Here is a 24,075-nt window from a genome sequence, read left to right as displayed (position 1 = left end):
GCAAACTGGTACATGGAGCTAATCTAAAACCGGAATTTCTGGCCTGGAGGGAATACTGATATTTTGACATTAGCTTTTGTCCCAATTCAGGACAAAAAGTCAAACTACCAAAACTTTTTGTTTTGACAGCCCGAAATCGAAACATTTTATTTTAGGTCAACATGAATCTGTCTAGTCACCTGAGTCACTGCGGTGCCTCATGTGAGTGGTAGTTCACTGTCCTTCCTCCAACTATCCTCCTGTATAAGCTCTTACTCCCCTGCCCAGACTCTATATTCCATAATGCACTGGGATCTCTTCCTGTGGCTGAAACACTGCAGTACTTAATCAACTCCCATAAGGCTCTAGATGTCTCCAGGCTTTCTTTCCTCTCTTCTGGTCCTTCATCCTGCCTGCCCCTCACAGCCTCTGGCCCCATCTCCTGATGTCCTCATATGCTTTTCAGCCATTGTTTCACATTTTAAAGGTGAAGGTGTAAATGTTGAAAAGTATGTTAACAAATGTAATTCCATGTAATGCTTTAGTTGCGGGGAAAACACTTAACTCTAAATTCAGCTGTGGGCAGATAAAAAGCCTTCCAGTTCACCTTTCAAAACAAAACAGCTCATGCAGAAGAGCTGAGTAGCACTACGAAATAGATATGGGAATATAGTGACCTAGCAAATTTTAAAAAGCCACAGCTTGTTGCTCTGTAAACCCAATATTTGATACACTTGCATCTTTACCCCTCAAGAAAATGTCAATATTGCTGACAAAGTGACCAAAGTAAGACCTCAACTGGACATCAGGAAGAGAGCAATACTTCTTCAGTATTGAAAAATACTAATTTCTGCTGATTCATTTTTGTTTTAAAATGTGCTGAAATGCTCAAGGACAGCACAAGCTGCGTATGCATTTTTTATGCAGTGCTTACAGAATTTTGCACATCACAGATTTAATCGTTTTTTTTTATACCACTATTCTTTTTCCTCAGATATCACCTTCTGTATCAATGGCAAACACTGGCACTATAGGAGTCTCCCTGGTTTTAGAAGTATATACAGTGGCAAGTTTATGTCAACATATTGACACATTCGGGGAGGTATGTTAGAGGTAGTGCAAGTAGTGAACAGAATGAGACAAAAACTGTGTCTCTAATGAAAGCTGCTTTACACCTCTAGTCTTACCTACCAATGAAATAAAACACCAATCGTAAATGGGTTCCTATATTGTCATTTTCACATATAACTCAAACAATATGATCCCTTATACGCTAGGAAAGTGACCTGCTACTGCTATGGCCCCCAATTCAGCAGGGGTTAAAAGGCTTGGCTGCTAATACAGATGAGACAAGACTGTTTACAACACTATCACAAAAAGTCTAAATAAATAAATAAAAATAATACACATTTATACAGTACATTTCACCTAGATATTTAAAAAAAAAAAAACACCTTCACAATGGTGGTGAGCATTATTATCCCCATTTTACAGATAGGAAAACTAAGGCACAGAGAGACCTGGCAATATGGAGGTTGGAGCTAAAATGCTTTCCCTTCTGGATACAAGAACAACTTGGGACCTACTTCTGGATGAAGAAATATAAGCGTCTCAGTTTAATGTAAATGTACAATCAGTCAATGGCAAAGCTAGGATACAACCTGATCTTTCTACAATTACTCTAGCACCCTATACATTGAACCACATATCCTCCCTTAAATAGAGATGAGGTAGAACACTGTCTATCTCTCTTTCTGTAACAGTATTTAAAACAATCTTCCGTTAACTAAAATAGCAGCCAACGCATTCAGCATGTGGAAGGCAAGTTGAAGACAACTACTGCTAGCAACAAGTCATTGTCCTACTATACACTGCGCCTGTGTGGAATTTTTAAATCATATTTAAAGTGCAGTAAGCAGATTTAAAATTCCTGTTCAGAATCTAAGTTCAAAAAATATCTCTACAATCTTTTGCCACAATACAATACTTTTCTGGTACAAATTTGGGGCCCAATGAAATAGCAAAGTACAGACAAGAGACAGAAACAGTAATAGTCATTCATACCATTTGATTGCATGTTCTCTATAGTGAGACAAATTAAAATGTTATTAAAATTGGTAGCACTTTAAAGAAACTGTCAATAATTGATACTTCATTAAACTTTAATTAGACAGATAATTTATTATATTTATTATACATTAATTGAATAGTAACTAAATATAATTATTAATGTGTACTAAAAATATTTAGGCCCTTTGGAAAGTCTACATATTTTTCAAATGTTCATATGAAAACAATTTGACATTTTTGTTATTAATGATACAATATTGATGGTACAATATTTATGATACAATGATAGTAAATATTAGCTAATGTATTCATCAAAACACCTTGAGAAAGTATGAACATTATTGTGAGAATTGCCCTGAGTTATAGGGGAATGCAGAGAAATAGGAGCATTTGGACTAGAATTTCATTCCAATTCCATCCCCTTTGGAACACCTGAGCCTTGCAAAACAGATAAAATCCAGCCACAGCTGGCCAACTGAGAATTCCTTCAGAAAAGGGGAATTCACAGTTGGAGTAAAGCCAACTTGCCCCCCAATCTCAGTATAAATATTAAGGGAAGGAACATGACTGAGTAGAGAATGTACAGGGGAGCTCTGCTTCACTTTCTCCCCCATAGCAATACTCAGCTGGTGTCTGATCCCTTACGGTACTTCCACACTGTAGATGGGAGCATGCCTCCCAGCCAGTGTAAAGACACACACTAACTCTGATCCTTCTAGAACACTAAAAATATAGTCTAGAACATTGCAGCATAGGTGACAGCATGTTCTAGCCACCAACTGGGGACCCTGGGGGTCAGCAGGCTTGTACTCAGGCAGCTAGCCCAGGCCTCAACATCCACACTGTTATTTGTTAATCGCACAAGCTCCAGCAAAGCTAGGATGCGTCTGTCTAACTAGGCTGGTAGGCACACTCCCAGCTGCAGTGTAGACATACCCTTAGGGACCTTAGAGCAGCTTTATTGCACAGATAGGGACAAAGCAGCTTGAGAATCACAGAGCCAATTACAACTTCCTCCTGCTCATTTCTCTCCTGCACACAGTGTATCGGTGCAGGAAATAAATCTGGTTCTTTTTATATATGTCATAATTTTTCGGCCACTTATGTACCAAGATGAAAGGCATCTTAATCTTAATGAAGAATAGTCTTTAAACAACTGAATTCAGTAACTTACAAATATCCTGGTAAACCACATAATTTAATATTAGTTAGTGCTACTTATATTTTAAGTCCTGTATCATCCCTTACTTAAAGTACATTTGTCTCAAATTGGCCCTTTATGAAGATATATGGAACACTATTAACCTGGTTAAGGCTCAGAATATACATTCCTTAATTGAAAACTGCAACGGTTTATCAATTACTACTATTTATATCTGGTCTATCCAGGATTCCAGACAGCCCAGAAGGAAATGTCCCTGTTCTCAATCTAAGCCAAACCTAAGCTTTAGCTAGTGTTGTAGATGAACAGAGTAAAGTACAGTGATATGAATCAGGCATCTGTGTAACAATCAGGAACTGCCATTTTAATGGTAATTCCTAAAGAAAATGTAGCCTGACAACATGCATCTAGGACAGGAAGATCAAAGTGGCAACCAAAGATACAGGAAATTTCTTCCACTACTGTTATGCAGCACATGGCTTGCCAGTTTTCTTCCTGATTGCCTCCTTCTGCCCAACAGATGACTGCTTTTGAGTGGTGGACTGAATCTTGTACTGTATATAAAGCACTTAAGAACGAAAAGGATAACAGCCGTAATGTATATGTACTGAGACACTTTTCATAATTCATATCTAAGAGGTTTTGGGACCCTCAGTAATTACGATGTTTTGGCTCCTGAGCATAGATGCCGGAAAAGAATAGTGGGTGCTCAGCATCCACCAGCAGCCCCGTGGATCAGCACCTCCCCTTCCCCACACCTCCCACCCACCAGCCAACCCACCAATCAGCTCCTCTCCTTCCTCCCAGCCCCTCCCACCTGCCACGGATCAGCTGTTCAGCAGCATGCAGGAGGTGCTGGGGGGGCAGGGCGAGGAGCCAGGAGCAGGAAGAGGTGGGGGAAGGGAGCGGGAAGAGGCAGGGCAGGGGCAGAGCAGGGTGAGAAGAGGCAGGGCGACGGTGGGGGCTTGGAGGAAGGGGTGGAGTGGGGGCAGAGCCTGGGGCACAGCGAAGGCAGGAAGGGGCAGGGCAAAGGTCAGGGCTCGGGGACAAGGGGTGGAGTGGGGGCAGGGCCTGGGGCAGAGCGGTGGCAGCAAGGGGCGGGGTTTGGACTCTGTGAAAGGGGGGGAGTGGGGGCAGATTCTGGGGCGGAGCGGTGGCAGGAAGGGGCGGGGTTTGGACTCTGTGGAAGGGGTGGAGTGGGGGAGGATTCGGGGGCGGAGCGGGGGTCGAGCACCCCCTGGGAATAGAGGAAGTTGGCACCTATGTTCCTGAGACCCAAACTAAATTTATATTTATATTTTTCCTCTTTACATGCAAATATATTCCAGCACTGATGAATAGGAACATATCCTTTCTTAAAGAAAGCTATATTTATAATACCTAGCTTAGGCAAGCTTTCCAACTTTCATGAATGTTTTAGTATATCAATGCATTTGGGCGGTGTGGTAGTTTTCCAAAGCTCACAGGATTCCACCTGTCCTACCCCACTGCCCTCTTCTTCAGAAATCGCTCTATTTCCAAAGAGATAGCCACAAAGAGCAGGAAACAAGGAAACCCACAATCGTACACTTACTTATTCAATGTGAGGTCAAGGATGAATTTGGAGCCGAAGGCCTCAATCTGGAAACTTGCCTGAGCCAGATGCACAGCCTGTAGACATGAAAAAAGAAGAACCTTTAATTTTCCTATATGTTTAAAACAAGTCAAATCAGTCATCAAGGTTTGTATTTTTTATTATAGTAAATTGTACAGTACAAAATAACTTATTTAGGATTCCCATAGAAATGTCTGCATATTTTTGTATGCCATTATTTGGATCAGTATAGTGAAGGCATAACAAGTCCCTACTACAGTATATACACAGTGTTCTAATTGCAATCACCTCATAGCACTCACTTATTCTAAAAAAGTATGAATAATTATAATTAAGGCCATTGTGATGCAAGCATGTAAATACAAAATCATGGCAAAGCTCATATTATACAGTATGCAGGACTCCTTCAAAATAATTTCCTCTAAGATTCACGGCTTTGCATCTGTGGATGTATCCATGCTAGAGGTTACTAGATCAACAATTCTCAACACATTCATTCAATAGCTAGTTCCATATCTGGAGCTTTAAATTTCAGCTTTAACTTCAAATTAGATCTAGCTGCCAAAAACAGAATGTCCTCAATTCTCTAACCTGAATTATCAAGTCAATTCTCAATATTGTTCTAAGCGGGACTAACAATATCTGCAGCATATTCATACATTAGCTGGAAAAACAGGGTCACAACAGACTATCCAAAATTTTAATAAAAGATTATCATAGATACTTGTCCAGTGTTCCCTCTAATTTTTTACGTCCATGTGCGGAATTAATTTTGTTATGTGCACCAACATGGAGGTGATGTGTGACATGTCACCTTCATATTGGTGCATATAACAAAATTTCATGTGGTGAGGGTGGGGCCAGGGCCGAGGGGTTCGGAGTGTGGGAGAGGGCTCAGGGCTGGGACAGAGGATTGAGATGTGGGGAGATGAGGGCTCTGGCTGAGTGTGCAGGCTCTGGGGTGGGGTTGGGGATGAGGGGCTTGGTGTGTGGGAGGGGCTCCGGGCTGGGACAGAGGTTTGGGGTGTGGGGGAGGTGGGCTCTAGGGTGGGGCCAGGGATGAGGAGTTTGGGGTGCAGGCTGCCCAGGGGCTGCGGTGGGGAGAGATGACTTCCCCCAGCCCTCTCTTGCTGTAGCAGTTTGGGGCTGGGGAGAGGCACCTCTCCCCGTCCGCGGCAGCTCTGGCAAGGCAGGGCTGGGCCAAGACAGGTCCGCTCTAGGGCCAGGCCAAGAAAGCGCTCCTCTCCCCCGGCCAAGGCAGGTCCGCTCTGGGGCAAACGGGGAGGGGAGCCTCTCCCTGCCATAGCCCTGAGCCCCTGCGTGGGGCTTAAGAGGCAACTGCATGGCCACGCAGCTTAGAGGGAACGTAGCTTGTCACAATTTCAGGTTAACTGCACCTATATTCACCTTCCATGGCTTCTCAAGAGCACCCACTTAAAGGTTTCCAGCTCCTACCTGTCACCTTTCTCAGGCAGAGACCCACTCACTCCTGACTGGAAGCTTTAAGACTGCATAGCTCCCTGGATTTACACTATGATACTCCCAGCAAGCCAGACAGGCCAGTGCCTGCACTTCCCTTTCTCTCTGAAGGCTATGACCAGCATATTGTCCGAAGTTTTAAGTCACCACACAACCTCTTCTAGGCTAGCACATTTATTTTTAAAGTAAAAATATTACAGAGAAAACATTAAAAAAAATAAAAGAACCAATACTCTTAATCCGAATGTCTTTGCACTTTAAGGACCCTCTGTTTGGGAGAGTGAATGGGCCACTCTCTTACCATTTCAAAAGTTATTTTTCTCCCTTGGTATCCTGCTGTTAATTGATTTATCTCGTTAGACCGACCTCACGCTTGGTAAAGCAACCCCCATCCTTTCATGTATTTATACCTGCTCCTGTATTTTTCACTTCATGCATCCGAAGAAGTGGGTTCTAGCCCACGAAAGCTTATGCCCAAATAAATGTGTTAGTCTCTAAGGGGCCACAAGGACTCCTCCTTGTTTTTGTAGGAAAAGGGTGGCAGCTGGTTGAGCTATCTATGAAGTCACAATGGTCGCACTAAGAGTTACCTGAGCCTCTCCATAAACAATATAATCATAACATTTAGATACAATTACTAATAACTTAGAATAATTAGAATATATATATTCTTCAAATGCAGCCTATGCACAAGATTTAAATTAATTTTGATTATGTGGAAAGTTTGATGAGCTTGTTATTCCACTGTTAAGATCATTCAGGATAAAGAATAGACTCACAATACATTTCTTAAGTCCTAGTTTATAATGAATTTTAACCCAAACAAATTAATAAATTTACGTGTACATTTTCAAAAAAGCCGTTCTGCACTCAAAGAATAAATGCTGAGAGTTGAGAAAGATATACTGTATTTTTCATACAATCCAGAGAGCCAAAATAAAACTCAACCATAACCACGGATTTGTGATTGGTGCCTCTATAATAATTATATACATGCACATGCATGCACAAACGCACAATTATTCTTCACTGCTTGTGTTATGGTAAAGAGTTAATGCCTAACCAAGATTTATATACAGCTATTCACAACTTCTGCACCAGAGAGATTTTATGGTCCTGTCAAAAGCAAAAATCCTAGCTCAATCAGAACTATGGAACCACCATAATGAACAACCCTGGGATGAAATAAACATATTACTTTTATGTGTTTAGACTAATCTCATCATTCACGTGTGGCAGCAATGAGTCAGCGACTAGGTCACCCTAATTAGAGAAGACTAAAATAGTATTTCACCCTGGCAACTGATTTATATTATTTATAACAAGTTAGCATAAAGTGTTTTATTACTTTGTGTTTCAGCCATTACGATTTTATGTAATGTGCCTCATTCGTGGGAGGGGGAATATTTCTGAAGAATGTTACACACTATTGATATTGTTCTCTTTTAAAGAAATGCATTAATCCCTATCTTGTGGGACGCTGACATTCCAGTGATTTATAGTGCTAAAGTGTGATTTGAAATTCATTTCCTCTTATACAAACAAGTCATAGACCACATACATCAAAATAAGAAAGGATATTCCTGGAATGTGTATAACACTTTGTTTATATGCACACCCTTTAGATGTTTCCTTTTCTATGCATAAGAAAAATTACACATATTGCTTGTGCAGTCTGTATACATGCACACACTTGATACACATATGGGATATATGTGACTTCATCGGTACGTATGCGAGTATGTGAAACCTATATTCTTGTTGTTCCCATCTAGTTATATATACACCTCTACCATGATATAATGCGACCCGATATAACACGAATTCGGATATAACGCGGTAAAGCAGTGCTCCGGGGGGGGGGCGGGGCTGTGCACTCCAGCAAATCAAAGCGAGTTCGATGTAACGTGGTTTCACCTATAACGCGGTAAAAACACTGTCCCGAGGACAGTGTTATATCGGTGTAGAGGTGTAGTTTAAACGATATAAAAGGAAACTGTTTGCTTCCTCAGCACAAGTGCTTGTTATGACGACAAAGGCTACTCTCTAGCTGCAAAGCTGCAATATTACGCTAAACTTTCCTGCCGCATAGCGCTACCAATCAAATGCAGTGGAGCTAGCTCAAGAGGGAAGAGTCAGATTCTCTTTTCTATTTTTGCTGCCGCCAAAATAAAATTATATGAAGAGAGGAGTCCTCCCCCATTGCTCTGGTAAGACAGAATACTGTTAATCATCGTGATAGAGATTCATTGCACCAGGAGCAGTTCTGGGAATAATGTTGCAGTCTCTTGTATGCAGCAGGATTCCAAGTTTCTCTCTCCTCCCTCTACATGCCCTAAATTCACAGACTAAAATAAGTAAATACATTATTCTAAATCTCAGATTTATTGAAGCCTAAGACTGAGCCCCTGCTGTTCGGGACTGAATCCAAAGCCCGAGCCCCCACTGCCCGGGGCTGAATTATTGGAATTTTCAAAAGGTCACAGAGGTCTCGTAAAAATCACAGATTTTTAGCCATAATTATTATATAAAAACAATATAATGGTTTCACTGAAATTCAGATCACTCACTGAAAAAAAGTGGTATGAGTTTTTTCAGTGTCTTGAAAAAAAAACAGTATGAGTTAAGGACATTTTGTGAGTGTAAACTCTGATAACCCAACTTTTGCTGGTTCGTGCCACACCTCAGTAGTATACATGCATTTACTTATTTTACCGTGCCATCATAGTATTTTAGGATTATTTAACTGTAATTCAGTTGTATGAATTTCATAGAATTGTTGTAATTTAAATTTTAAAAAGCTAATAAAAGTTTAAAATCTGTATTACTTCCTTTACAGGCCAATATATTAAAAGTTACCAAGTTTATTCATCTGATAGGACCAGGCATTTTTAAAAGAATAGATTTTTTGCATAAGTATACACATTATTTAACTGGTCAATATTAACAGTTTCTTTAGATCTCCTACTGTATATCCATTAGATATGGATTTTAACACTAAGTTTGCTGCTTTTAGAAATTCAGATTTTTAGTAACCGGCCTTGCCAAACATGTAAGAGGCAGATGTTGCATTTCTTATTTGGGCAAATCTCATGAGTCTGCTATTGTAAAAAGTTGGTCTCTTGATCCATATTAAAAAAAGTGGATTTTTTTAAATTAAGAATCTAATGATTCTGAAGTATACCCATTTGTCTGTAAGTATATCTGGCTTTTTGTACATTTCTACTACTGCTATGTATGTGCTAAAATTGTTATAAATGCTTAGATGGAAAAAAAGGTGTGTACACATGTATCTAAGAGAGATAATTAGGCTTTTTTTAAAATTAGTTGTAGTTTATAAACTGAAACTGTTTTTGAGCTATATAATCTTAAAATACTTTTTTTTTTTTTTTTAAATGGACTGTAGTGGGGCGGCTGCCCCACTCCAGAAGAGCAGAGGTTAAAAGCAGCTCTGGAGAGGGCTGCGGCTGTTAAAAAGGCTAGGCTGATTGGGGAAGTAGCCACAGCTGGACCACGCCCCAATCAGGCCACAGCTGGCCCTATAAAAGGGCTGTGAGCCAGGAGCTCAAGGAAGACTCTCTCTCTAGCTTTTGAGAGAGAAGGGCCTAGCTGCCTGGGAGCTGAGTAGGGTACCTAGGGTGAAGAAGTGCTGGGGAGCTCCAGCCTAGTAAAACCCCAGGTTGCAGGACTTGTTAAAGGCCTACAAAAGGTACTGGGGCTGTAGAGGGGCAGCCCAGAGATAGGCAGGGGCAGCTGGTCCAACCCGCCTTGCCGATGATGAATGGTTTATAGACTGCAGTCTGCCCCAGGGAGCGGGCGCTAGATGGTGACTGGCAATAGCCATGGAGGCAAGGTGGGGATAGAGGGTTGGGGGTTCCCCGGGGTGGGGAGACCCAGACTGTGGGTTACTGCTTGGGGCAGAACCCTGATGTAGAGGGTCACCGGGGTCCGGGAGGGACATGGGGGGCCAGTGGCAGGTGAGACAGTGGCCTGCAGAGGGCGCTCTGAGCTGTAAGAGCTAATTCCCAGGATGACCAACAGGAAGTGCCGTGCCAGTGAGTCCTCGCATTGCCACATGGACAAACTGGATTTTTGAGAAATAGTTCTTCCATGCTGAGACTCTGACTGCTAACTTTCAATTGGAGAATATTTTCCTGGCTATATTGGAGAAATAACTTATAGTGTGACTCTACAAAGGAAAGTGACTAAAATTTGCTCCAGAGATTTACTCCCTGAGTGTATTCAGTTTCATTTCTGCTGACTTTAGTAACTAAGGCCCTTGGTGCTTCAAAGACTTATGAACATGTTTAACTTTATGCACTGTGAGTAGCTCCATTGACTTCAGTTTAACTCCCATTGATTTTAAATAAAGCCAGTGGAAATTAGTGTAACCAAGGAAATAATTCAGCTCAAAAATATGTTTCTAGTATTCACTTGCTGCAATTGCTTCTTGTCCGATCCTCTGAGGTTGAGAACAATTTTTTCCCCTCTTCCTTGTAACAACCTTTTATGTACTTTAAAACTGTTATGTCCCCTCAGTCTCCTCTTCTCCAGACTAAACAAACCCAGTTTTTTCAATCTTCCCTTATAGGTCATGTTTTCTAGATCTTTAATCATTTTTGTTGCTCTTCTCTGGAATTTCTCCAATTTGTCCACATCGTTCCTGAAATGTAGGGTTACCATACGTCCGGATTTCCCCGGACATGTCCGGCTTTTTGGTGCTCAAATCCCCGTCCGGAGGGAATTTCCAAAGAGCCGGACATGTCCGGGGAAATAGGGAGGCATAAGCCAGGGTACGCCCAGCACGATCCACCGGGTCCGCAGCGCAGCCCAACTTCCCCAGCTACAATGCTCAGGTGGGGAACGGGGGGACTCGGGCTTCCCTCACGGGCGGGGACCCCCTCAGCCACTGGGGGACCCTTCCTGTGGCCCAGTTGCCCTGCGCAGCTTGGAACCCGGCGCCGCGGGAGCTGTTTCCCGCGGGGACAGACAGGCCAGGGAACGTGCTCGGCGGCAGGAAGGAAGCTGCGGCCGGGGCTGCAGGGACCCGCACTGCCAAGCGTCTGAAGCCCCCAGCAGGCAAAGGCTGCCAGGTGAGCGGGGGAGCAGGGCAGGCGGGGGAGTGCAGGGGCTGCAGGGCGAGTGGGGAGCAGGGGTCTCAGAGGCTGCAGGGGCAGGGGGGTGCAGGGCGAGGGAGGAGCGGGGGTCACAGAGGCTGCAGGGGTGGGGGGTTGCAGGGGCAGGGCAGGCGGGGGGCGCAGAGGCGGCAGTGGGGTGCAGGGGCTGCAGGGTGAGTGGGGAGCAGGGGCAGGGCAGGTGGGGGGCGCAGAGGCTGCAAGGGTGGGGGGTGCAGGGGCTGCAGGGCGAGTGGGGAGCAGGGAAGCACTTAGCAACCCCCAACCAAGATCAGAGCGGGAGGGAGGAGGGGGAATGCAGAGTGCTCAGAGGAGGGGGCAGGGGCTTTGGGGAAGGGGAGGGGGTGGGGCTGGGGCGGAGTTGGGGCAGGGCCAGGCCCCTGTGGAGTGTCCTCTTTTTTTCAGTGTTGAAATATGGTAACCCTACTGAAATGTGGTGTCCAGAACTGAACAATACTCCAGTTGAGGCCTAATCAGCATAGAGTAGAGTGGAAGAATTAGTTCTCGTGTCTTGCTTACAATACTCCTGCTAATACACCCCAGAATGATGTTTGCTTTTTTGGTAACAGTGTTACACTGTTGATTCATATTTAGCTTGTGATCCACTATGAGCCCCTAGTATCAGGCGGTAGCCGTGTTAGTCTGTATCTACAAAAACAACAAGGAGTCTGGTGGCACCTTAAAGACTAACAGATTTATTTGGGCATAAGCTTTTGTGGGTAAAAACATCACTTCTTCAGATGCATAGAGTGAAAGTTACAGATGCAGGCATTATATACTGACACATGGAGAGCAGGGAGTTACTTCGCAAGTGGAGAACCAGTGTTGACAGGGCCAATTCAATCAGGGTGGATGTAGTCCACTCCCAATAATAGATGAGGAGGTGTCAATTCCAGGAGAGGAAAAGCTGCTTCTGTAGTGAGCCAGCCACTCCCAGTCCCTATTCAAGCCCAGATTAATGTTGTTAAATTTGCAAATGAATTTTAGTTCTGCTGTTTCTCTTTGAAGTCTGTTTCTGAAGTTTTTTTTTCAATGATAGTGACTTTTAAATCTGTAATAGAATGACCAGGGAGAATGAAGTGTTCATTTACTGGCTTTTGTATGTTACCATTCCTGATGTCCGATTTGTGTCCATTTATTCTTTTGCGGAGGGACTGTCCGGTTTGGCCAATGTACATGGCAGAGGGGCAATGCTAGCACATGATGGCATATATAACATTAGTAGATGTGCAGGTGAATGAGCCCTTGATGGTGTGGCTGATGTGGTTGGGTCCTCTGATGGTGTCGCCAGAGTAGATATGGGGACAGAGAATTTTTTTTTTTTTTAAGAATTAATGGAGATATCCCATCTCCTAGAACTGGAAGGGACCTTGAAAGGTCATCAAGTCCAGCCCCCTGCCTTCACTAGCAGGACCAAGTACTGATTTTGCCCCAGATCCCCCAAGTGGCCCCCTCAAGGATTGAACTCACAACCCTGGGTTTAGCAGGCCAATGCTCAAACCACTGAGCTATCCCTCCCCCCCATCACCTTGCTTATACTTTATTCCTGGTTGAAGGCAACGAGGTTTGCTAACGGGATTGGTTCCTGGGTTGGTGTTTCTGTGGTGTGGTGTGTAGTTGCTGGTGAGTATTTGCTTCAGGTTGGGGGGTTGTCTGTAAACGAGGACTGGCTCATTACAGAAGCAGCTTTTCCTCTCCTGGAATTGACACCTCCACATCTATTATTGGGAGTGGACTACATCCACCCTGATTGAATTGGCCCTGTCAACACTGGTTCTCCACTTGCGAAGTAACTCCCTGCTCTCCATGTGTCAGTATATAATGCCTGCATCTGTAACTTTCACTCTATGCATAGTAGAATTTTTGCAGTCACTTTTCAGAGAACCACACTTACTTTTAAAAAAGAATTTATGTAAATACATATATGGCATACTGTAAAAACATGTTCAATACCTTTTTAGTAGTTCAGTTATACATTTATTAGTGTGTCATTTAAAAACCCTCTTTATCATTATTTTAAATCAATGGATTAAAAAAAAAAGGTTTTCTGTCCCTTCTCCTCCCTGCCATTTGTAGAATTGATATTAACAGGTTTTCAGCCATTCTGAAAAGCTCTCTGCTTGATCCTTCATTGAATTGGACAAATCCCCCAAAATATCTTCCTTCTTTGGGGTACCTTATGAAAAGTTGTCTTTTTGTCTCTTATTTTTTGTGAAGCCTGATTTTTTTAAAGTACTGTAGCTATAGGTTTTATTTTGTTCTTAACCATAATTCACTATATTTGATGATTATGGAACTCTTAATCCCTTTGTTTGAAAAACTATTTAACTTCAGTGTATTTACAATATTAAATAATATTCCAACAGTACTGGCCAAAAATCTTAACAATTTGGAACATTTTAGCAACCTTAAAAGGTAATTATTATCTTCAGAAAGGAAGTGGTATTTATTTAAAGCTATAATGTAACACTGCTTCACTGCAATTAGGTGATTGACCTGGGTCACTACGATAATAAAACAAAACAGTGCATTTTTACAAGATACCTCAAAAACAGTGCTACATCGGAAAGTACCTTCTCTACCAGTAATAGTCATAGGGAGTCCTGTATATCTTTAGTATCTAGAAAGCTGTTGCAAAATTAATTTATTTCTCACTAACCCAAAAATATTTAATAGCCATCTTCCGACCATATTTTTCACTTCACAGATCACTCATTTTTATGTGTTAATTAGTTTTTAGAATGCTCCAACATTCTAAGGAACTCTTATTTCACCAGAGTTCTCATTATGGTAGGTAATCCTGACTTGCTGAATATTGGTGAAGATGTTCACCTACAAAACACTCCACCCCACTCCTTTTCTCTACTGCCATCTGTCTTCCATCCTTATGTACCCTAAATACAAACAAGTATAATATTGTAAAGGGCTAAGAAAATTAAAGAATTATTCAAAGAAAAGAGTCCTTTCACAATAAAGGCATTATCAAATACCATGAATCACCCAATTTCCAGTTATCTGAGTTGAAATTTTTGAACCAGTCATAATTTCAGACTCATCATTAAACAGTGAAATTCACTGTAAAAATAACTGGAGGCTGCCACACTCCTTAAATCAACAGCAATACATATTCTTTAATATATCCATAAGAAAAATATCACAGTTATGAGATTAAACTGTTACCATTAATCTCCCTGTGCCTCAGTTCCTTATCCATAAAATGAGGATAATACTACTTTCTTTTTCTTGCCCTTTTGTCTTATCTGCTCGGATTATACACTCTTTGAGGAAGGGTGTATATGTGGCTGTGTGTGCTCGTGTCATGCAGCACAATGGAGCCCTGATCTCAGTTGGGGCCAACGGGAATTCCTGTAATAACCTAAACAAGATGACTTTTAGGTAAAAAGATCATCTCTCCTGCAACAGGAACTATGCCAATTCTCCTTTCTCTCAATTCCACAGATCCAGAATGCCGCAAATACTGCTCTGACACAGTTCTGCATTGGAGGGACAAACTACAGAGAAAATCCTTGGGGAAATGCACAACCATTTCAGGCCTGGAGCTGTCCCCATTTAAATTCCTCTTAAACAGCTATATCAGCCATACTAACTATACTGAATCAGGTTGATCTGTAACAAAAGATATATAAATAGCCTATTGTTATTGCTCTTCCCTTCACCTCTGTCTCTTTATTTTTCCTTAGATTGCGAGACCCTCTGAGCCCATCATTTTTCTGTGTTTGAAAAGCTTCTAGCACCTAGTGTTTAGTTATCTGGGTAATGCCCAACATCTGTTACTGAGTTCATTGGATGTAGCAGTGGAGTGGCCATGCAGCCACTTGCTCCACACCCATATACCAGGCTTAAAGGTGGAAAGGAGTCCTCTTCCCTCCCCTCTACACCCTCTTAGAGTATGTGTATACTGTAGTTGGGAGCATGCATCCCCGCTTGGGTTGACAGACAAACTAGCTCTGCTATATTTAGCATGCTAGCTTGAGAAGTGGGGGCAAAAGACATATCTGGCTTCAAGACTAACCCTGATAAGTTTATGGAGATAATGGTATGATGGGATAGCATAATTTTGGCAATTCATTGATCTTTGATTATTAGCAGGTAAATATGCCCAATGGTCTGTGACATGCTCAGGGTTTACTGATCGCCATATTTGGGGTCAGGAAGGAATTTTCCTCCAGGGCAGATTGGCAAAGGCCCTGGAGGTTTTTCGCCTTCCTCTGCAGCATGGGGCACAGGTCACTTGCTGGAGGATTCTCTGCATCTTGAGGTTTTTAAAACACGATTTAAGGACTTGAATAACTCAGATGTAGGTTAGGGGTTTGTTACAGGAGTGGATGGGTGAGATTCTGTGGCCTGCGTTGTGCAGGTCAGACTAGATGATCATAATGGTCCCTTCTGACCTTAAAGTCTGAGTCTATGAGAAGCGTAGCTGGGGGAGGCTAGTTGCCCAAGTATGTACCCAGGGGATCCAGGCAGGTTTGTACTTGGATGTCTAGCTCAAGCTGCCACCCGTGCCATCCCTGGCTACACTGCTATTTTTAGGTCAGGTTTACACTACAGAGTTTTGTCGACAAACGTTATATGGCTTTAATTAAACCACTGTTGCATGTCACACTATGCTCCTTGTGTTGGCAAAGTGCATCCATACTAGCAGCTCTTTCATCAATACAGAGAGCAGTGCAATGTGGGTAGCTATCCCACTGTGCAACTGACTCCAGGGTGTTTTGGGAAGGATTTGCAATGCCTCATGGGACAGGTACAGCATCACATGATGCAGGTTTCTCAATCCCAGCGTTCCATGGGCATCCTACTAGATTGCCAGCCACTTTTCAACTACGGTTTCCAACCCTCTCAGAATCGATCTCCCAGTGGCTGCTGAAACCAATCTGGGAGATCTTAATAGTCCGCTAAAAGTCCAGTCGGCAGCACAGCAGGGCTAAGGCAGGCTCCCTACCTGCCCTGGCTCTGCGTGGTTCCCCGAAGCAACTGGCACATCCCTCTGGCTCCTAGGCACCACTCCCTCACCCCCTCCTGCATCCAAACTCCCTCCCAGAGCCCGCACCCCAAACCTCCTCCTGCAGCCCTGAACCCCCTCCCACACCACAGCCCCCTCCTGCAGCCAAACGCCCTCCCAGAGCCCGCACCCCAAACCTCCTCCTGCAGCCAAATGCCCTCCCACACCTCAGCCCCCTCCTGCAGCCCTGAGCCCCGTCCCACACCCCAACCCCCTCCTGCACCCCATCCCCCTGCCCCAGGCTCAGCCCGGAGCCCCCTCTCATACTCCAAACCCTCTCAACTCCAGCCCAGAGCCAGCACCCCTTCCTGCACCCCAACCCCCTGCTCCAGCCTGGTGAAAGTGAGTGAGGGGGGAGGGGAGATGGAGTAAGTGGGGGTGTGGCCTCAGAAGGGGCAGGGCAAGAGTGGCCTCGGTACAGGGCAGGGCAAGGGTGTTTGGGTTTGTGCGATTAGATAGTTGGCAACCCTATTTTCAACTGAAGTGTGGGCAGAAGAGGGGAAATATGTGACAGGGAGTGTATGTGCAGGGGAGAGACAGAGTGTGCACTGGGGGAGTGTGTGAGAGAGTGGGGGCGAGTGTATATGAGAGATAATGTGTGTTGGGGGACAGTGAGAATGTCAGCATGCTTTTTCTTTAAGTTCAGACAGCAATCGAGGCAACCAGTCCTGAAAGCAGGGAGGGGGACGCCCTCAACATCAGCCCCTGCCTCCCTCTGGCTCGTCACAGCACACCAGTCACACACACACCTGCCCCTGTGCTCCTAGTGTCTGAGAGAGCAGGATTCCGTGTTATTGATTTGATCTTTGCTGTCAGAGCGACATGCTAAGCTGTCAGAACTTCCCAGAGCTTTGAAAGGGGAGGGGCACATGCCTGTGTAGCACCAATGCCTTTCTCTGCTGATTCACACAACACTCAAGAGATTTATACTGTAACATATGAACAGATCCTTCCTAGATACACATTTCCACAGAAAGTAGAGAAAAAACACAGAGCAGATTTCTTTTATAAATTAGCACTAAAACTATATGCTAATATAAGCATAAACCGCTAAGTATTAACTTATATGAATAGCTGTTTTCTTGCTGTTGTAGCCATGTTGATCTCAGAATATGAGAGACAAGGTGGGTAAGATAATATCTTGTTGGCCACTATAGAAAGAGTAAAGTTTTCTTAGTTTCCTTTATAGTGCTGGTGTACGTTTTTATCAACTCCATGTTGTAGGAAATCTATGCCATTTGTTGTGCCACCTCCACCCTTGTCTCTGACTTTGTTTGTACTTTGTATGTATGTTCATCAACTAGTATTCTAAATGTACTATATACTAATTGGTATCTCCAGATGGAGTTAATATTCACACGGGTCCTATAAGTATTAAGTTCACATATAATCTTTCCCCATTCTTAACAATTAATGCATTTCATAACTAAACAGTGTACACAATATTGCTGTCACAGCTGGCTCAAGCATGCACACTTACAACATACAGACCATCAATGAAGGAACAACCCTAATTATCTGCTTCAGGCACAAGTTGGAAAATCACTTCTTATCAGACCACCTTGTCATTTTGATGAATGTTAGCACCACAGAGCAAAGAAAGCAGACACTTTTATCTTACCCAGGCACATGTCCTGCTTACTCTTTATATTGCTCCACAGTACTTTAAAAAAAAATGCAGACAACTAGACAAGAGTCACTATTTCCATGTAGTATAACTTGATTCAGGAGCATTTTCAGAACCCCAGTTCACAGAGGAGGAAAGGGTACCCGATATACTATGGCAAAAACACCCCTTAATTCTTTAGGGTAGATCACGGAAGTGGTTCAGACTCAATAAGAGAGTACAGGCTGCAGTGATAACAGAGAAACATATAAAGCTTAAAAAATAGTCAACTTGTGAGGCATGTAGGAAGTTCTCACACAAATGTCAGTGTTTGCAGAATCTAAGCTTTTCATTTAAAAAATATTAAACTTCTAGCTCTTATGTTTGAAAAAAAACTTACAAGTGTGAATTAAGGACAGTTGCTTTCTTCCTTGTTCTACATCCAGCTCCAATGCCTCTTCTGCTGCTGAGTCTTGTCAGTTTTCACTGCAAATATGCAAAACCCTGTATGTGGGCAGTAGTGACAGTGACAAGAATCAAGCCCATTGTACTCTGCTGTAGCACAGGAAGGCTGCAAGCAGCAAAAGCAGGCACTAAGCTATTCACTGGAGAGGAGGACTCAAGAATAAAAACTGGGAGGAGGAACTGATTAACAGAAACACACCATCATCTCTGCTTCAGCCAGAACACTGAAATATACATTGCACTAGGGGGCAGGAAAAATGTTTCTTCTCCCTGCCAGAAAAGAGAGAGGGGGTTAGGAAAAAATCAAATATCTATTAGCCAGAGGCTACAAAAAATGGAGCCTTTCCAACTGGTCATGTCTCCTGAACTTTGTCTTATTTTAGTCATATATATATAAAGGTGCCCGTCTGGGGTTTTTAAATGCAATCCCCCACCTACGTCAATGAACAAACAGACTGTGGAGTGAATACCATTGCTACAAAGATTGCACCCAACTGGAGATGCCACTGTTTTCTTCTGTACTGAATACCTTGATCAGTCTCAACCATGTAGGAACTGAAGCTAAAGATGCATCCCATGACAACTGCTAACATCCCATAATTTTCCTCAGGACTGTTTTATCAAGACTGTCTCCTAGTTTAAGCTTGGGTAAACTTTAGGCTGCACTCACGGTATGTCTACACTGGCAGAGTTACAGCGCCACTCAGAAAGCACTGAAGGGAAACCGCTGTGTGTGTTCACACTGTCAGCAGCCTGCACAATAGCATGTTCACACTTGCGGCACTTGCAGCGGTATTCAGAGTGGTGCACTCTCGGCAGCTATCCCACAGAGCACCTCTTCCTCTTCTGCGGTTAAGAGTTGAGGGAAGGCAGAGGGGGTCGCGGGGCATCCTGGGTCCTATCCCAATCCCCCACGATGAATTGCTTCGTATCCCAGCAATCCCCGTCCGCATTTGGTGCCATCTTTCAACTGTTTGTATACTGTGCGTCTGCCTCTTCGGTCTGCAGGAATGGATGCTGCACTGTTGACCAAGATTCTGCTCGCTCTCACTAACACTTCACGAGTGGCAGTGGAGTTATTCCTTAAACTACAAAGGCAAGAGGAGTTCGACATTGATCTTGCCACGTGTAGTAGCTATGACTCGAGATTGTTTGTGGCATTCACGGAGGTGCTGATGACAGTGGAATGCCACTTTTGGGCTCAGGAAACAAGTACTGAGTGCTGGGATCACATCGTCTATGCACATCTGGAATGACGAGCAGAGGCTGCAGAACTTTTGGGTGAGGAAAGCCACATTCATGAGCTCGCCCCTGCCCTTTGACACAAGGACACGAGAATGAGAGCTGCCCTGTCTTTGGAGAAGCGCGTGGGGATTGTACTGTGGAAGCTGGCTACTCCAGACTGCTACCAATCAGTTGCTAACCAGTTCGGAGTGGGACAGTCGACCGTTGGACTCATGTTGATGGAAGTATGCAGGGCCATTAATCGTAGCCTGCTCCAAAAAAACATGACTCTGGGCAATGTGCGTGACATTATGGATGGCTTTGCACAAATGGGCTTCCCTAACTGCAGGGGGGCGATAGATGGGACGCATACTCCAATTCTGGTACCAGACCACCTACCCACCGAGTACATTAATCAGAAGGGGTATTTCTCTATGGTTCTCCAGGCGCTTGTGGATCACCGTAAGCATTTCACAGACATTAACGCAGGCTGGTCCAGAAAGATGCATCATGCACGCATCTTTCAGAACACTGGCCTGTTCAGGAAGCTGCAAGTAGGGACTTTCTTCCCGGACCAGAAGATCACTGTAGGGGAAGTCCAAATGCCCATTGTGATCCTGGGAGACCTTGCCTACCTCTTAATGCCGTGGCTTATGAAGCCATACATGGGGCACCTTCACAGCAGTAAGGAGCGGTTCAACAACAGGCTGAGCAAGTGCAAAATGATAGTTGAGTGTGCTTTTGGCCATTTAAAAGCCCACTGGTGCTGCTTATATGGAAGGCTGGACCTGGCCGATGACAATATTCCTATGCTTACAGCAGCGTGCTGTACGCTCCATAATAGTTGTGAAGGGAAAGGTGAAAGCTTCACTCAGGGCTGGACCGCTGAGGCTCAGCATCTGAAGGCTGAATTTGAACAGCCAGAGACCAGGGTTATTAGAGGGCCGCAGCATGGGGCCATAAGGATCAGGGATGCAGTGAGGCAGCAATTTGAAGCTGAAAGTCACTAATATTTGTTGCTATGCTCGGGAGTGCAGTGCTTGTAATGCTAGGAGGTGATTGTGATTGGTGCAGAACTGTGAAGGTTTAAGAAAATTGCCTGTTGCTTTGCAGGGCTCTGTTTGCTTTCAATTAATGGAATAAAGATTGCTTTAAAATCAAAACAATTATTTTATTAAAAAACAACAACTGGAGGAGAGAGACAAACAAAAAAACACCTCAGCACTCTGGGGGATGAGGGAAGGGAGGGTCCCAAGGGAGTTAAAGATTTGTGTATGTCCAGGTATCATATGTAACCTTGTCTTTGGAGTACAGTGCAGTGGGTACTGTACTTCCGCATGGCTAAACTGCAGAGGGTTGGGCGTTGAATGAAGTGAGTCCTGGGAGTCCACAGCGCTGGACTGTGATGGGGCAGGAGTGAAATGCAGCGGGTACAGACTGGAGCCAGGAGGTTGGTAAGAGAGTGTTGGCGCTGTCTGGGGGGGCGCATGGGAAAGAGTTTTGCAACAGCGACCGCAGGGAAGGGCGGGCGCAGAGCTGCTCGGTTTGCAGTGCTAGTAGCGCCTGGAGCGTGTCCGCCTGGCGCTCCATAACCTTTAAGAGCCGCTTTGTTCCAGCGCGCCGCATTCTCCTTTTGGTCCCTCTTCTCACTGTCCCGCCACTCCTTCAATTTTTGTTTTTCGGCCGGGGAGTGCATCATGACATCACACAAAAAATCCTCTTTAGTTCTTCATGGCCGCTTTCTAATTCTGCGCAGCCGTTCAGCCGGCGATAACAAAGAGGGAGACTGGGCTCCCGAGGTCATATCTGTAAAGCCAAAATGCAACATTTTACAGAAGCAGTATTGTTTGCAACACACAGGCCACTGATTCAGTGATTTAGAACACAGCCACTATTCACATACCTGTAGCTAACTGGCTGACACCAGGCAAGCACACATGAGCCACAAGACCCCCAAAATGGTGAGTAACTGCAGGGGTAGGGGAAATCTGTTCCAGAACCGTACTGTACACTGGGCACGTGCCCTTCAGGGAGAGCCAGCACTGAGGGGGGGGCCTTATAATCATTACTGTCCCTATATTTTCCACAGGCTGTGTTCATTATGGAAGATATCTCGCTGCTGAGGGTGAGCAGGGAATCAAGGGAGGGTCTTCTCCAAGCCCTGGCCCTTATGCGGCTCGCCTATGTGCAGCAATGGTCCCACACCACATCACCCAGTGATGACAGAGTGGCACGAGAAAGTTATCCTTAATGGGGCAAGAAACAAAGCAGCTCTGCCAAAGAACTTGCGGCAGCGAATTGCCCAGTATCTCCATGAGAGTTTTGTGGAGCTCTCTGAGGCAGATTCCCGTGAAGTGAGGGAGTCAATCAACACCCTGTTCCACCACTCAGACTAGGCATGTGGTGGTATCCGAATCATACAGACACAAGCCTGCTTTCTGTAACCCTCCTGCCCCCAACAACTCGCTCCAGCGATTCCCAAAATCAAAGCCACTTACCAAGGGCCTCCTCTCCTGTTTGTGCTTTGCCAAGCTCCGACTGGCAAGCCTCCTCCGGGTTAGAGAACAACTCCTGGCTGCATGCACCTCTGACCTCCGAGTCGTCCTCTGCCTCTGGGTCCCACTCCACATCCTCGTGCAAGATTTCTTCCGCATGGCTCGGTCCACTCTCGACTGGCACATGAACCACCGAAGTATCCACAGTGACCTTCGCGGTGGAGGTGGGGTCGCCACCAAGTATCACGTCCAGCTCTTTGTAGAGCCGGAAGCTCATGGGTGCAGCACCAGAATGGCAGTTTGCCTCCCGCGCCTTGTGGTAGGCATTCCGCAGCTCCTTTACTTTGACCCTGCACTGCAGTGTGTCCCGGTCATGGCCCCTTTCTGTCATGCATCGTGAAATCTGTCCTACAGCTGGAGTGCAGCTGGGACTGGACAGCCTCCTCTCCACAAATGCTGATGAGGTCTAGCACCTCGGCATTGCTCCAAGAGGGGGATCACCTGGTGCGTGGAGCAGGCATGGTCACCTGGAAAGATGCACTGAGACCACTGCACACATCACCGAGCAAATAGGAAGGGGACTTTCAAAATTCCCAAGAAATGTAAGGGGTGGGGCTCACGGTTGGTCACCTGAGGGCAGGGCAGTAGAGTTCAAACCGATGACCAGAGAGATGAGAACAGGCATTGTGGGACATCTCCCGGAGGCCAATCACAGCACTGTAATCAATCAGGGTGTCTACACTGGCACTGGGGGCTATAGCCCCGGCACAGAAAGCTGTACACTTCTCACCAGGGTGGTTTTTTTACAGCACTGTAACTGCGCAGTTTCTGCGCACTAAGTGGCCTGGCAGTGTGTACACCTCGGGAGTTACTCCACAGAAAGCTGCTTTACTGTGCAGAAACTTGCCAGTGTAGACAAGGCCTCAGTCAGTTAAAAATGAAAGCCTGAGACCTCTTAGGTTGGATGTGTCTCAGCCTCACATCTTTTAAGCAGGGACACTTAGGACAAAAATATCGCCCCAAAGGTGGCTGGGATGATCTCTTCAATTAAACACAAGCAGCTGAGTAATCACTCAGAAGACCTAATATACAAGATTGTTTGTTGTAGCATTCTCTTGACAATCTGAACTACTCTTTCTACTAATCCATTCCCTTGTAGTTGCTAGGTGCTGAAAGGAATACTTTATTCCAAAGTCATACTTTATCCCACCAGCTTGGAATTCATGGCAAACTGTTCCCATCAGCAACTATTTCTTCTGGAATTCAAGAATGAGAGCTTTTTAATGTCTCTGTGAGCTACTGACTTGTGGGTCTAATGAGAAGAAGGTTTACAAACCCAGAAAAAAAAGTCAATGGCTATCCGATAGGTATGTCTCTTTTCTTCACATAAGTTTAGTGCCAATTCTTTTCCAAGGACTACCAATTAACCCTGAGTATTAGAGGCTCTTTGGATTGTGTTTTTCTGGCCACTCTAAGTCTAGGACAGTTAAGATCTGTCCTATGCTGGGACACCACAACTGATACTTTGGCTTGCTCCTGGCATTTTGTGAGACTGATGTCTCATGTATTCTTCACCATGAATCATCTTTCAAGGACTATAGGGTAACAAAATTGCCATAAGCTGTCAACTTTGGTGAATTCTTGTATCATTGCATGGAAGTCACAGGTTAGATGTGGGACCCTGATATTTAAAAAAAAAACACCTGTGTGAACTATATCTTACAATCCTGGATACAGTGGGTAGTTAGGAATCAGTATGAGTGTCTATTTTAATCAGTTCTGATTTTTATTAGGAAGCTATCAGGACACTCAAAATGGTACCAATATGTGATTCTATATA

The 24,075-nt window shown here is 44.4% G+C and overlaps 1 protein-coding gene across 8 annotated transcripts in view; it reads right to left on the bottom strand.

The window, feature by feature from the left end:
- Positions 1-24,075, bottom strand: part of ADAM23 (ADAM metallopeptidase domain 23) — a 186,235-nt gene that overhangs the window by 150,424 nt on the left and 11,736 nt on the right. For all 8 annotated transcript variants that reach the window (XR_004647747.1, XM_034786478.1, XM_034786475.1 and 5 more), the window contains exon 3: positions 4,785-4,861. Coding sequence is in view for 7 of the 8 variants with exons in the window: in XM_034786478.1 (XP_034642369.1) it covers positions 4,785-4,861 (77 nt within the window). In the remaining variant the exon portion in view is untranslated. The remainder of the gene's footprint in view (positions 1-4,784; positions 4,862-24,075) is intronic.

Source organism: Trachemys scripta, chromosome 11 (genome assembly GCF_013100865.1).
Source record: "Trachemys scripta elegans isolate TJP31775 chromosome 11, CAS_Tse_1.0, whole genome shotgun sequence".
In the NCBI taxonomy this organism is placed as follows: Eukaryota; Metazoa; Chordata; order Testudines; family Emydidae; genus Trachemys; species Trachemys scripta.
This window is presented reverse-complemented; position numbering and strand designations above follow the sequence as displayed.